The sequence below is a fragment of the Eumetopias jubatus genome, unplaced genomic scaffold (assembly GCF_037043125.1).
Source record: "Eumetopias jubatus isolate StellerSeaLion01/CBP00866 unplaced genomic scaffold, mEumJub1_p1.0 scaffold_14, whole genome shotgun sequence".
In the NCBI taxonomy this organism is placed as follows: Eukaryota; Metazoa; Chordata; class Mammalia; order Carnivora; family Otariidae; genus Eumetopias; species Eumetopias jubatus.
This window is the reverse complement of record NW_028274820.1, coordinates 9,612,011-9,626,972: the sequence shown is the minus strand read 5'-3', so window position 1 is coordinate 9,626,972 and position 14,962 is coordinate 9,612,011. Positions and strand designations below refer to the sequence as shown.

At 43.5% G+C, this 14,962-nt stretch overlaps 1 protein-coding gene across 1 annotated transcript in view; it reads right to left on the bottom strand.

Annotated features, from left to right (window-relative positions):
- Window positions 1–14,207, bottom strand: part of LANCL2 (LanC like glutathione S-transferase 2) — a 57,711-nt gene extending 43,504 nt beyond the window's left edge. Inside the window, exon 1 of the mRNA XM_028108968.2 lies at window positions 13,927–14,207. Within this exon, the coding sequence (XP_027964769.1) occupies window positions 13,927–14,130 (204 nt within the window). The 5' untranslated portion in view covers window positions 14,131–14,207. The remainder of the gene's footprint in view (window positions 1–13,926) is intronic.
- Between the last annotated feature and the right edge of the window lie 755 nt (window positions 14,208–14,962).

Here is a 14,962-nt window from a genome sequence, read left to right as displayed (position 1 = left end):
CCTGAGCCGAAGGCAGACGCTTAATGACTGAGCCACCCAGGCACCCCATTAGTGTTCAGATTTTTCTGTCTTTGATGATTTCTGAAAAATCTAGCTGAGAGAGAAACTGCTGAGATATATTAAAATCCATGACTATGATCGTGGAATTTTCTATTTAACCCTTTACTATTTTTTGCTTTCATGTATTTTGTAGTTCTGTTATTAGACACAAATTTATGACTGTGCGTCTTACTGAAGGACTGACTTGTTATAAAAATGTCCCTCTATGAGACTATGGAGAAAATGTTTTTGTGTTACCACACAGTTTAGCGCTTTCAGGGCAAATTTTCCTGAAACTTGGGATTCTAGACTAAAAGCAACCCTTAGGAATTAAGTTACAATTGTATACATTGTAAGAAGTCCAGAGAGGTTTACTTAACCCTGGAGGTGTGTGTTTATATTTGACGGGGATGAGGCCTTAAAACAGGGAGACACTGGGCGCCTGAGTGGCTCAGTCGGTTAAGCAACTGCCTTTGGCTCAGGTCATGATCCGGGGGTCCTGGGATGGAGCCCCGCATCGGGCTCCCCCTGCTCTGCGGGGAGCCTGCTTCTCCCTCCGCCTCTGCCTGCCACTCCCCCTGCTTGTGCTCTCTCTATCAAATAAATACATAAAATCTTTAAAAAAATTAAAAATAAAACAGGGAGACATTTCTGAGTTGTATAACTGAAAAGTAACGCGCTTATCTTTTTCATAGAGAAATCGATTTACATTCCAAAGACTTAGAGTATGATATTTTTAATGAAACTCTCCCAGAAGGAGAAGGGAAGACAGTTGCCTCTTTTCCATTTGTAAAAAGCAGAGAAAGGTTACTTTTCTCCCTTATTTGCCTACAATACACAGACGTTGTGTATGGAGGACATTTGGCATAGGTTTCATTGTGTTGCCCCACAGGGAAGAGCTGAGACACTGGTTATAGTCTGTCTGATAAATAACAAATCTCTGATCCAGAAACCTCTTGTGTACATTCAGGAAAAAAATAACAGATAAAGATCAAAGACCTAAACCAGGGTGACATCAGCGTCACTGCAGCATTAGGATTAGGCATCCCTTGTTTTTGTCCTCCCTTTAACAAAAATTAGGCATCCATCCACAAACAGAAGTGCTTTTGTGTGAGCTGTGGAACCCAGCACCTTACACCAAGGGACCCGTGGGAGGTCTCGCCCACCAGTCTATTAGGTAATAAGCAGAGATTTTGGTACTGGCTGTGGAACCTACAGGAGACTGGGAACTAGTTGTCGCCCCCAACCCCCAAGCTGTGATCTGAGAGTGCATGCAGAACCCCAAGTTGAGCAATCACTTTCAGATCAGAAAACCTTTGGAGAAGTCCAGATTTTCAGAGGAAATGTTCCAACAGTCCATTAGAGGAAAAAAAATGAGTTTGTATGCATTAAATTGGGAAAGAGCTTGTCTTTATCAGCATTACTGCTTCCCAAAGGTGGAACAGTATAGGACTAAATATATGGCCCATGTTTTCTCCCACAGGGAAAAGGGAGAGACCTTGAGTGAATGCCCAGTTTTCAAATCTGTGCAGGACTCTGCTGAAGAGACTCATTCTTCTTTCATGGCATTCAGAGCATTACTGAGAGAGCTCTATGACTGGGGAGAAAAGGAAAATTGGGGCAATAGCATATAAGATTCCCAGAGGAGAGCGCATGAAAAGGATACAGTTCCTGCAAATGTGTTCTGGACTCAGACGCAGGTTAATGAAAAATCAGGTTAATGAAAAATCAAGGATACATGACATGCCCAAAAGATCACAATAATCTTCCACTAACCAAACCCAAAGACATGAAAATGTATGATTTATCCAATAAAGAATTCAAAATAGCTGTCTTAAGGAAACTCAGTGAGCTACAAGGAAATACAGAAAGGGCTCCTGGGTGGCTCAGTCGTTAAGCATCTGCCTTTGGCTAAGGTCATGATCCCAGGGTCCTGGGATCGAGCCCCGCATCGGGCTCCATGCTCTGCGGGAAGCCTGCTTCTCCCTCTCCCGCTCCCTCTGCTTGTGTTCTCTCTCTCTGTCAAATGAATAAATAAAAATCTTCAAAAAATAAAAATAAAAACAAAAAAAAGAAAATACAGAAAGAAAATTTAATGAAATCAGAAAAAGAACACATGACCAAAATGAGAAATTTAACAAAGAGATGGGAATCATAGACAAGAATCAAAGATAAATTCTAGAGCTGAAGAATTTAATGAAATAGAAAACACAGCAAAGGGTAGACCAAACAGAAGATAAAATCACTGAGAAGATAGGAACTTCAAAACAACCCAGCCTGAAGACAAAAAAGAAAAAAAACAGTAAAAAGATTTAAGAAAACCTATGTGATCTACAGGACACCTTCAAAACAAAACAACAATATCTGCATCAGTTCCACAAAGGGGGCAAAACCTTATTTAAAGAAATGATAGCAGAGAACTTCCCAAACCTCTTAAAAGATCTGGACATAATAAATAGATCACCCCATTATTTTAATCTGAAATGTCCCTGTCTAAGACACACTATAATAAAACTAGCAAAAATCAAACTGTAGGAGTGCTGACAACACTGACTCGATCTTTGGCCCTCCATCTTGTTCTTCATGTTCACTTGATGACCTCTGTTGAAGCTACATGTTCTGGGCCCCGGAAGATTAACATACATACCTTAGAAATGCCCATCAAGGCCAGGATGGGGGGAGGCTTGCTTTGACCTCCCATGAATCTGTTAGAGATAACATAGTCTCACCCCTTCCTGATGCACAGGTGGTGGCATAAGATGTAATTAAAGATTAACCGCCAATTAGATACAGGCAAGCCCTTTGAAATGCAGGCAAACCCTCTGTAATCTCACTACAATGCCCTTCTTTGTGTCCCCTCCCTCTATAAAATCTCTGGACTAATGTCTGGGTCATTCTCCACCCGATCCCCCAACAGTAAGTTCCCCTGAATAAAGCACTGTAAACTGTATGAAGTCGCCTGCTTTGCTTCCCAGTCTCAAAGTCCCTTCTCCACTTGGGGGATGATGTAGGAAAGACGTCAGGGTTCAAAGCCGACGGCCAAGAAAGAATTCTTGAGACATCTTTGGTGTAAAAAGGTGATTTTGTTAAAGCCGGGGACAGGATCTGTGGGCAGAAAGAGCTGCAAAGAGGTCGTGAGGGATGGCAATTATATACCCACAAGTTGGGAGGAGGTTTAGGGATAGTGTAAGTCTCTAAGGAATTTTGAAAACAAGGTTTTCAGGACCTTGAAGGGACTTAGCCATTGTTGGGAAAAGGTCATTTATTACCGTTTAATAAAATCTTAGTCCTGAGACCCTTCAGATGGGTCATATGCTTGGGGGATGATTGCCAACACATATCTTGCAGGGTTTAGAGAGAAAGGAAAGTTTCTGAAGGAATTTTTATATGTTAAAGCAGACTTATGGGGGGCAGGGGGTTGGGCTAAGTGGGCCTTCTGCCCTTAGCAAGGTGTTGACATTGAGGCAGTGGAGTCCCTGGAGAAATTGTCACTCTGCCTGTTTCAAGGACTTGTCCATGGGCTGTGAGTAATAAGGAAATTTAATAATTTCTTTTCTTTTCTTCTGTCTCTGTTTCCCACATCAGGGATACTTTACTGTCCTTCTCCTACCTTCTAACACAACACAAAGAGAGAAACCTAAAGATATCAAGAGAAAAGATTATAGATAACCTACAAAGGAACCTCCGATGGGGTTTCTCAGCAGAAATCTTACAGTCTAGGAGAGACTAGGATCATATATTCAAAGTGCTGGAATTCTGAGACATGATTACTGGGCACAGGTTTATCTACTTTTGGCTTCTTATTACCAAGGAACTAAAAATATCTGGGTCCATTGGTAAACAGGTTTGCCACACTGAAAAATCTACTATGAGGAAGAATATACTTCTAGAATTGTGAAATGTATTCATAAAATAGCCAATTCACAGAATGCTTGTGGAACAGACAATCCGTAATTGTTTACTTCTTAGTTTTCACTAGAAATTAAGGTCCCTAAGGGTTAAGAATTCTAAACAATACATGCCATTAAAACTGATAGAAATAACAAGACTAAAAGGAAACAACTGTTATTAAAAGGCTAAGAAAAAGTAGAATTCTTTTGGATAAGGAAAGATATGAAGAACATATTTTTGTTAAAGAAAAAAAGTGTAAAGGCGGAGCAAGATGGCGGAGGAGTAGGAGACCTAGATTTCGTCTGGTCTCAGGAATTCAGCTGAATAGGGATCAAACCATTCTGAACACCTACGAACTCAACAGGAGATCGAAGAGGAGAGTAGCAACAACTCTCTGAACAGAGAAGCGACCACTTACTGGAAGGTAGGACGTGCGGAGAAGTGAATCCGAGGCGATATTCGGGAGGATAGACGGCGGGGGAGGGGCCTCCGTGGCCGCTTCTGGCAAGTGCTAGAGCCGCGGAGCACAAAATCGGACCTTTTAGAAGTCGGCTCCGCTGAGGCACGTCGCTCCAGTGGCTAAGCAGGGGTGGAACCCTGTCGGGACAGTGCGGTCTCAGGACCCTCGGGGTCACAGAAAGACCGGGGATGCCTGAGTGCGGCAGAGCTCCCAGGGATCGGAGCGGGGAAGCCAGCTACAGAGACGGAGCCGAGGCGCGGGCTCTAAGCTCGGGATGGCCATAAACTGTGATCAGTGACAGTTGGGCCACTGCTCCTCCAGCAGGGACCCAACAAGCGGCAGAGCTGGGGAGACTCCCCTTCCTCCCCCGGGAGGAGCGGCGCGGGAGCGCACTGCAGGGATCTGCTGGGTTTGCAGACTCCACACGGGGTCGGGTGCCAGAGATAGCAACGCTCGGTCACAGGCCGGGTGAGCACGGAGTGCGGCCGGAGACCGGGGACACGGAAGTGACTGCTTTTCTCTGGGGGCGCACTGAGGAGCGGGGCCCCGAGTTCTCAGCTCCTCCGGGCGGAGATTGGGAGGCCACCATTTTTGCCCTAGTCCTCCAAAGCTGTACCAAGAGCTTGCAGGGAACAAAAGCTCCTGAGAGCAAACCCGAGCAGCTTGCTTAGCCCGGACCGACAAGGGCGGGGCAATTCCGCCTCCGGCAGACATTTGGAAACCACAGCAACAGGCCCCTCCCCCAGAAGATCAGCACGAACAGCCAGCAAGCCAAGACCAAGTTTACCGATCAAGGAGAACGGGAGAACTCCAGGGCTAGGGGATTACTGCACATAGAATTCATGGCTTTTTTTTTTTACCATGATTCATTAGTTCATCAAAGTTAATTTTTGTTAACTGTTTTTTTTTATTTTTCTTTTCCCTTTTTCAACCAACATCTTATCAATCCCTTTTTAAAAAAAAAAATTTTTTTTTATTTTTCATTTTTAGAATCATATTTTATCCCTTCATAGTAGTTACCCTTATTTTTGGCATATATATATAAGTTGTTCCCTCTTTAAAATTTTGAGATACAGTTTCTTCTAACAAATCAAAATATACCCTAAATCACTAGTGTATGGCTTTGTTCTAGTCTCCTGCCTGGTCAAATTCTCTCCCTTTTTCCTTTTTTTTTTCTTAAATCTTCTTTCTTTTTTCAAACAACTTCTTATCAAGTCCTTTTATAAAATCTTTTATAATTTTCATCTTTACAGTCATCTTCCATCCCTTCATTGTATAAACCCTTATTTTGTACATATATGTCTTTCTTCCTTTAAAATTTTAGGAGGAACTTTTTTCTAACAGACCAAAATACGCCCAAAATCTAGTGTGTGGCACTGATCTATGCACTAGCCTGATCATATTTGATCATATTCTGCTTTTTTTGTTTTGTTCTGTTTTTGTTTTTATCTTTTTTTTCTTTTTTTTTTCTCTTTCTTTTTTCTTTCTTTCCCTTTCTTTTCCCCTGGTTTCAGGTCTTTTCTGATTTGTATGCAGTATATTTGCTGGGGACATTGTAAACATGTTAGCATTTTGTTCTCTCGTTCATCTAGTCTCCTCTGGACAAAATGACAAGACGAAAAAAATCACCTCAGCAAAAAGAACAAGAGGTAGTACCGTCAGCCAGGGACCTACTCAATACGGACATTAGTACGATTTCGGACCTAGAGTTCAGAATCATGACTTTAAAGATACTAGCTGGGCTTGAAAAAAGCGTGGAAGTTATTAGAGAAACCCTTTCTGGAGAAATAAAAGAACGAAAATCTAACCAAGTCGAAATCAAAAAGGCTATTGATGAGGTGCAATCAAAAATGGGGGCACTAAATGCTAGGATAAATGAGGCAGAAGAGAGAATCTGATATAGAAGACCAAATGATGGAAAATAAAGAGGCTGAGAAAAAGAGAGAGAAACAACTACAGGATCACGAGGGCAGAATTCGAGAAATAAGTGATACGATAAGACGAAACAACATTAGAATAATTGGGATCCCAGAAAAAGGAGAGAGAGAGAGGGGCAGAAGGTATATTGGAGCAAATAATAGCAGAGAACTTCCCTAATGTGAGGAAGGAAACAGGCACCAAAATCCAGGAGGCACAGAGAACCCCTCTCAAAATCAATAATAATAGGTCAACACCCCGACATCTAATAGTAAAACTTACGAGTCTCAGAGACAAAGAGAAAATGCTGAAAGCAGCTCTGGAGAAGAGATATGTAACCTACAATGGTAGAAACATTAGATTGGCAACAGACCTATCCACAGAGACCTGACAGGCCAGAAAGGACTGGCAAGATATCTTCAGAGCACTAAACGAGAAAAATATGCAGCCAAGAATACTATATCCAGCTAGGCTGTCATTGAAAATAGAAGGAGAGATTAAAATCTTCCAGAACAAACAAAAACTAAAGGAATTTGCAAACACGAAACCAGCCCTACAAGAAATATTGAAAGGGGTCCTCTAAGCAAAGAGAGAGAGCCTAAAAGCAGCAAAGATCAGAAAGGAACACAGACAACATACAGTTAACAGTAACCTTACAGGCAATACAATGGCACTAAATTCATATCTTTCAATAGTTACCTTGAATGTAAATGGGCTAAATGCCCCAATCAAAAGACACAGGATATCAGATTGGATTAAAAAACAAGACCCATCAATATGCTGTCTGCAAGAGACTCATTTTAGACCCAAAGACACCCCCACATTGAAAGTGAGGGGGTGGAAAACCATTCACCATGCTAATGGACACCAAAAGAAAGCTGGGGTGGCAATCCTTATATCAGACAAACTAGATTTTAAAACAAAGACTGTAATAAGAGATGAAGAAGGACACTATATCATACTTAAAGGGTCTATCCAACAAGAAGATCTAACAATTATAAATATCTATGCCCCGAACATGGGAGCAGCCAATTATATTAATTATTAATTAATTACAAATTAATAACAATTAATTATAAAGCAATTAATAACAAAAGCAAAGAAACACATTGACAACAATACAATAATAGTGGGGGACTTTAACACCCCCCTGACTGAAATGGACAGATCATCTAAGCAAAAGATGAACAAGGAAATAAAGACTTTAAATGACACACTGGACCAAATGGACTTCACAGACATATTCAGAACATTCCATCCCAAAGCAACGGAATACAAATTCTTCTCTAGTGCCCATGGAACATTTTCCAGAATTGATCACATCCTAGGTCACAAATCAGGTCTCAACTGGTACCAAAAGATTGGGATCATTCCCTGCATATTTTCAGTCCACAATGCTTTGACACTAGAACTCAACCACAAGAGGAAAGTCGGAAAGAACTCAAATACATGGAGGCTAAAGAGCATCCTACTAAAGAATGAATGGGTCAACCAGGAAATTAAAGAAGAATTTAAAAAATTCATGGAAACCAATGCAAATGAAAACACAACTGTTCAAAATCTTTGGGATACAGCAAAGGCAGTCCTGAGAGGAAAGTATATAGCAATACAAGCCTTTCTCAAGAAACAAGAAAGGTCTCAAATACACAACCTAGCCCTACACCTAAAGGAGCTGGAGAAAGAACAGCAAATAAAGCCTAAACCCAGCAGGAGAAGAGAAGTAATAAAGATCAGAGCAGAAATCAATGAACTAGAAACCAAAAGAACAGTAGAACAGATCAACGAAACTAGGAGCTGGTTCTTTGAAAGAATGAACAAGATTGATAAACTCCTGGCCAGACTTATCAAAAAGAAAAGAGAAATGACCCAAATCAACAAAATCATGAATGAAAGAGGAGAGATCACAACCAACACCAAAGAAATACAAACAATTATAAGAACATATTATGAGCAACTCTATGCCAGCAAATTAGATAACCTGGAAGAAATGGGTGCATTCCTAGAGATGTATCAACTACCAAAATTGAACCAGGAAGAAATAGAACACCTGAACCGTCCTATAGCCACTAAGGAAATTGAAGCAGTCATCAAAAATCTCCCAAGAAAAAAAAGCCCAGGGCCAGATGGCTTCCCAGGGGAATTCTATCAGACATTTAAAGAAGAATTAATACCTCTTCTCCTGAAACTGTTCCAAAAAATAGAAATGGAAGGAAAACTTCCAAACTCATTTTATGAGGCCAGCATTACCTTGATCCCAAAACCAGACAAAGACCCCATCAAAAAGGAGAATTACAGACCAATATCCTTGATGAACATGGATGCAAAAATTCTCACCAAAATACTAGCCAATAGGATCCAACAGTACATTAAAAGGATTATTCACCAGGAGCAAGTGGGATTTATCCCTGGGCTGCAAGGCTGGTTCAACATCTGCAAATCAATCAACGTGATACAATACATTAACAAAAGAATGAACAAGAATCATATGATCCTCTCAATAGATGCAGAAAAAGCATTTGACAAAGTACAGCATCCTTTCTTGATCAAAACTCTTCAGAGTATAGGGTTAGAGGGTACATACCTCAATATCCTAAAAGCCATCTATGAAAAACCTACAGTGAATATCATTCTCAATGGGGAAAGGCTGAGAGCTTTTCCCCTAAGGTCAGGAATGCGGCAGGGATGTCCACTCTCACCACTGCTATTCAACATAGTATTAGAAGTCCTAGCCACAGCAATCAGACAACACACAGAAATCAAAGGCATCCAAATCGGCAAAGAGGAAGTCAAACTCTCACTCTTTGCAGATGATAGGATACTGTATGTGGAAAACCCAAAAGACTCCACCCCAAAACTGCTAGAACTCATACAGGAATTCAGTAAAGTAGCAGGATACAAAATCAATGCACAGAAATCAGTGGCATTCCCATACACCAACAACAAGACAGAAGAGAGACAAATCAAGGAGTCGATCCCATTTACAATTGCACCCAAAACCATTAGATACCTAGGAATAAATTTAACCAAGGAGGCAAAGGATCTGTACTCAGAAAACTATAAAATACTCATGAAAGAAATTGAAGAAGACACAAAGAAATGGAAAAACGTTCCATGTTCATGGACTGGAAGAACCAACATTGTGAAGATGTCAATGCTACCTAGAGCAATCTACACATTCAATGCAATCCCCATCAAAATACCATCCACTTTTTTCAAAGAAATGGAACAAAGAATCCTAAAATTTGTATGGAACTAGAAGAGACCCCGAATAGCCAGAGGAATATTGAAAAAGAAAAGGAAAGCTGGCGACATCACAATTCCGGACTTCCAGCTCTATTACAAAGCTGTCATCATCAAGACAGTATGGTACTGGCAGAAAAAGAGACACATAGATCAATGGAACAGAATCGAGAGCCCAGAAATGGACCCTCAACTCTATGGTCAACTCATCTTTGACAAAGCAGGAAAGAATGTCCAATGGAAAAAAGACAGTCTCTTCAACAAATGGTGTTGGGGAAATTGGACAGCCACATGCAGAAGAATGAAACTGGACCATTTCCTTACACCACACACAAAAATAGACTCCAAATGGTTGAAAGACCTAAACGTGAGACCGGAGTCCATCAAAATCCTAAAGGAGAACACAGGTAGCAACCTCTTCGACCTCAGCCGCAGCAACTTCTTCCTAGAAACATCGCCAAAGGCAAGGGAAGCCAGGGCAAAAATGAACTATTGGGATTTCATCAAGATAAAAAGCTTTTGCACAGCAAAAGAAACAGTCCACAAAACCAAAAGACAAGCGACAGAATGGGAGAAAATATTTGCAAATGACATATCAGATAAAGGGCTAGTATTCAAAATCTATAAAGAACTTATCAAACTCAACACCCAAAGAACAAATAATCCAATCAAGAAATGGGCAGAAGACATGAACAGACATTTTTCCAAAGAAGACATCCAAATGGCCAACAGGCACATGAAAAAGTGCTCAACATCGCTCGGCATCAGGGAAATCCAAATCAAAACCTCAATGAGATACCACCTCACACCCGTCAGAATGGCTAAAATTGACAAGTCAGGGAACGAGAGATGTTGGCGGGGATGTGGAGAAAGGGGAACCCTCCCACATTGTTGGTGGGAATGCAAGCTGGTGCAACCACTCTGGAAAACAGTATGGAGGTTCCTCAAACAGTTGAAAATAGAGCTACCATTAGATCCAGCAATTGCACTACTGGGTATTTACCCCAAAGATACAAATGTAGGGACCCGAAGGGGTACGTGCACCCCAATGTTTATAGCAGCAATGTCCACAATAGCCAAACTATGGAAAGAGACAAAATGTCCATCGACAGATGAATGGATAAAGAAGAAGTGGTATATATACACAATGGAATATTATGCAGCCATCAAAAGGAATGAGATCTTGCCATTTGCAACGACATGGATGGAACTGGAGGGTGTTATGCTTAGTGAAATAAGTCAATCAAAGAAAGACATGTATCATATGACCTCACTGATATGAGGAATTCTTAATCTCAGGAAACAATCTGAGGGTTGCTGGAGTGGTGGGGGGTGGGAGGGATGGGGTGGCTGGGTGATAGACATTGGGGAGGGTATGTGCTACGGTGAGCGCTGTGAATTGTGCAAGACTGTTGAATCACAGATCTGTACTTCTGAAACAAATAACGCAACATATTTTAAGAAAAAAGAAAAAGAAGAAGATAGCAGGAGAGTAAGAATGAAGGGGAGTAAGTCGGAGGGGGAGACAAACCATGGGAGATGATGGACTCTGAAAAACAAACTGAGGGTTCTAGAGGGGAGGAGGGTAGGGGGATGGGTTAGCCTGGTGATGGTATTAAAGAGGGCACATTCTGCATGGAGCACTGGGTGTTATGAACAAACAATGAATCATGGAACACTACATCAAAAACTAATGATGTAATATATGGTGATTAACATAACAATAAAAAAATTTTTAAAAAAAAGAAAAAAAGTGTAACTGTGTCCTAGAGTAAAATGACTGGTTGTTCCAGGATAAGAAAGAGGTAAAACCTGAATGGATGGGAAGGTTGTAGAAAAGGAGTCTTGGGAAAGGAATTTTCTGCGTGAGCAAGCAGGCTAAGACTGGAATGAATTTAAGTTTTTAAAGAATGAGTCTAAATATCACAAGTACACATGCAAAATTAGAATTCGGTCTTCTCCCTGTTCAAAGGACAAACTTTTCTTGAAATATTGGTCTATAGAGAGGCTGTGAAAGGTTTGTCTTTACTTTTTAAGTAATGTGCCCAGAAAGCAAAGATTTTGTGTCTTATCAAAGTAATTTTCTGTGCTTAAGTGTCATCTGTATCAAGATTTTAATTACTTCGAAGGGAGTCTTCTATATTTCCGAGTTAAATTTTGTTCTCAACTATGTAACCTTTTGGATTTGCCTTTAAAATCTTGTGTTGCCACTTTGGTTATGTGAATCACTATTTCATAACGATCTACGATCCTATTTAGTCAAGTGCTCAAAATTTTTGACATTTTGACAACTTTCCAAAATCAAATTCTAAATGGTGTCTTTGCCATTATAACAACCTAGATTTCTCTGAGGGTCCCTGAAAAATCTCAAAGGATTTGTCTCTTACATTGTAAAAAATAGATGTAGAACGAAATACATTTATTGGGCATGTTAAATTACATGGGAAGCACTGACAAATAAGTGATGATAAACCTTCTTAGGGTATTAGGGTGCAAGAGGAGGCAACCCCAAGATGGGCCCCTTTGGCATAAACATTATTTTGAGTTAAAAGTAATCAAAACCCAGGGGTGGCTGAGTGGCTCAGATCACCATCCCAGGGCCCTGGGATGGAACCCCGCATTGGGCTTCCTGCTCAGCGGGGAATCTGCTTCTCCTTACCCCTCTGTCCCCACCCCCCACCCATGCTCTAAAATTAAACCTTTTTTTTTTTAAAGTAATCAAAACCAAGCAGATGCAGGAAAAGCTCTCTGCCTCCCCCACAACTGCCTAAATTTACATTGTAACGGAGAGCCTGTAACGGGAAGAAAGCTAGTAAAAAACACTCCCTTTTACCTAAGGAACTCATCTGCATAATATGGCAACCTTGTTTTCCCAAACACCCCCTTTCACCTCCTTGCTAATGGTCTCTCTCCCCCTTTGTGTCCTCAGACACCCCCCCCCCCACACACACACACGCCTCTCCTTAGCTCTTAAAAGCTTCCCGGTGCCTAATTGTCTTTGGAATCGCCTGTCTGTATGGATTCCCTGTAAGTACACCTATTAAATTTGATTTTTTCCTGTTAATCTCTCTTACGTGGGTTTGATTCTAAGTCCAGCTAGAAGGACCACAGGGCAAAGGAAGATCTTCCTCCTCAACAGGTGTATGTGTATGGATATATGTTCCAATATGTCCAATTATCTTAAACTGTTTCACACCACAGAAATAACTACATTTCTTTATCAAATGAACTCTCATCACATCTTTAACCATGGCCATTTTTTAAGTGTTTTGTCATTTACAGTCATTGTTTTACTCTGATCCTTCTGCAAATGTGCTTCATCTTCAGAGAGCTACACAATGGTAAAAACTCTGGCAAGTAGTCTAGAATACAGATTTCACCTAACTTTAAGATCATAAAACTGAACTAGGTAAGAATTTCCAAAACTAATGAAAAAAACTGGACTCGAGCAGAACAAGAATTAACAACATGGGACTGAATGAACTGATGAAGATTATAATTTTTTCTTACAACTTTTTCTTTGAAGCGTTGCTGGTTCCTTAATATTTTTTTTTTCCTCCAGATTTAAGAAACCTCTTTACTCTTACGCTACTTGTGACTTAAAGATACAAAATACATTGGGGAACCAGGGAGGGGAATTGGGACTTGGAACACTTAGGTCAGTGAAAAAAACAATAACCTAACTGGTAAACGTCTGCTTTTACCAAACATGAACAGTTATGCTGATATTCACGTCCTTTATTTTCACTTTTCCCCTGCGAAATGAACGTTTGTTCAAATACCCCGTTTCAAAGTCCTGGGCACTCAAACAAGACCAATCCGAATGACACTACTGTTCATGAACAACGCTTTTGTTGTTGTTGTTCCTATGCCGTAAATCCCAAGGGCAGGGGACCAGGGGCCAGGCCTGATGATAAAATCGGTCTCAGGGAGACGAGGAAGAGACTGTCAGGGGGTACGCTTGCAGCTCCAGAGGCTGGAGCGCGTGCGAGGGCCCCCGATAGAAATAAAGCTGCATGTCAACCGCCACTACAGCCCTGATATTCGCTTCCACGTGCCAAGAAACAGAGGCTTCATCAATGTATTTCAAAGGCATGAGAGGCCAGGAGGCGCCTATCAAAAGGCAAGCTGTCAACAAAACAGAAATCCATAACCCTTCCTCCAGGACGCAGGGCTTGCTAACAGAACGTGCGCCCACAAGCCGTTCTTCCCGATTCCCTCGCGCTCCCAGGTTGGGACTCGCGCGGCGCCCGGCGCGGAGAGGTGACGTAAGCGCGCCTTGGGGGCGGGGCGGGACGGGTGGACGCTACCATCGCCACCCCCCCCAACCTGGCGCGGCCCAAGGCTCGGCCGGCGCCGACCGCCGACCGCCGACTCACCTTTCCGTCGTTGTGAAAAGGGAGGCCAAGCTCGTCGGTGGTGGGTGGGGGGCGAGTACAGCCCGTCTCCTCGGCCGCTCCGGCGGCGAACACCGCGGAGGCAGCGGCCTCGTAGTCCGGGAAGGGGTTGGTGAACGCCCGCTCCTCCATCTCTGCTTCCCCGCCCAGATGGAACTTCAGTCTCTTTGACATGGTCTCGCCCATCTCAGCCGCGCGCTCTTTCCCTACCCCTGGGGCCGCGCGGCACGGCGAGCGGGCGGGGACAAACCTCCTGGCGAGGCGCTTCGCTTCGAGCAACGCTCTGGGAGCCCGGGAGTGCTCCCGGCGCCCTCTCTCCGCGACCCTGCGCGGCGGGGGTCGACGGCTTTCTCTACGAAGGCTGCCAGCTGCGAGGACGAGCGGGGCTTCGGAGCGGGCGGGAGCCTCTCTGGGGGGGCCGGCCTCGCGGCGGGGCGCCGGCACATCTGGCGGCAGCTGTTGTGCTGCACGTGCTGCCCCCGCCCCGCCCGGACGCCGACTGGGCCGCCGATGCCCGGTGGCGCGGGCTCGGGTAAAGCTGCCCGGCGGGGAGCGAGCAGGCTCCGCGGGGGGCGCTCAGGCCGGAGCCTCCGCGGCGCTAGGCAGCTCAGAGTCCGCACACGCCTGGCCGCATCGCCCCTTCGCCGCCGCCGCCCGCTCTCAGGCTGCGGCCCCCGCGGGGACAGGGACCCGCGGCTTGCACAGCCGGTCCGCGGCGACGCGCACGGCAGGGGTCGGAGTCTCCGGGCTCTGGAATCGCTCCCGTGATCGCCGCGCCCGGCTCCTCTTCTGCGTCCGAGACCCTCTCCAGATTTTCAGAGAAAGCCGAAGGACCGCGCGTGGCGCTTCCCGCAGGAAAAGCCTGTAGAGAATAATTCGCTGTCACTCAAGTGTGTGCCGTTTGCAGACCAGGGAAAGCGCGTCCCTAGACGCGCCATCATCAGTCTGCATTTTCACCAGCCGACAGGTTCCGCGGATGTCCTCTGCCCCCGGTGCGCCAGCCACGCGAGCAGCAGCA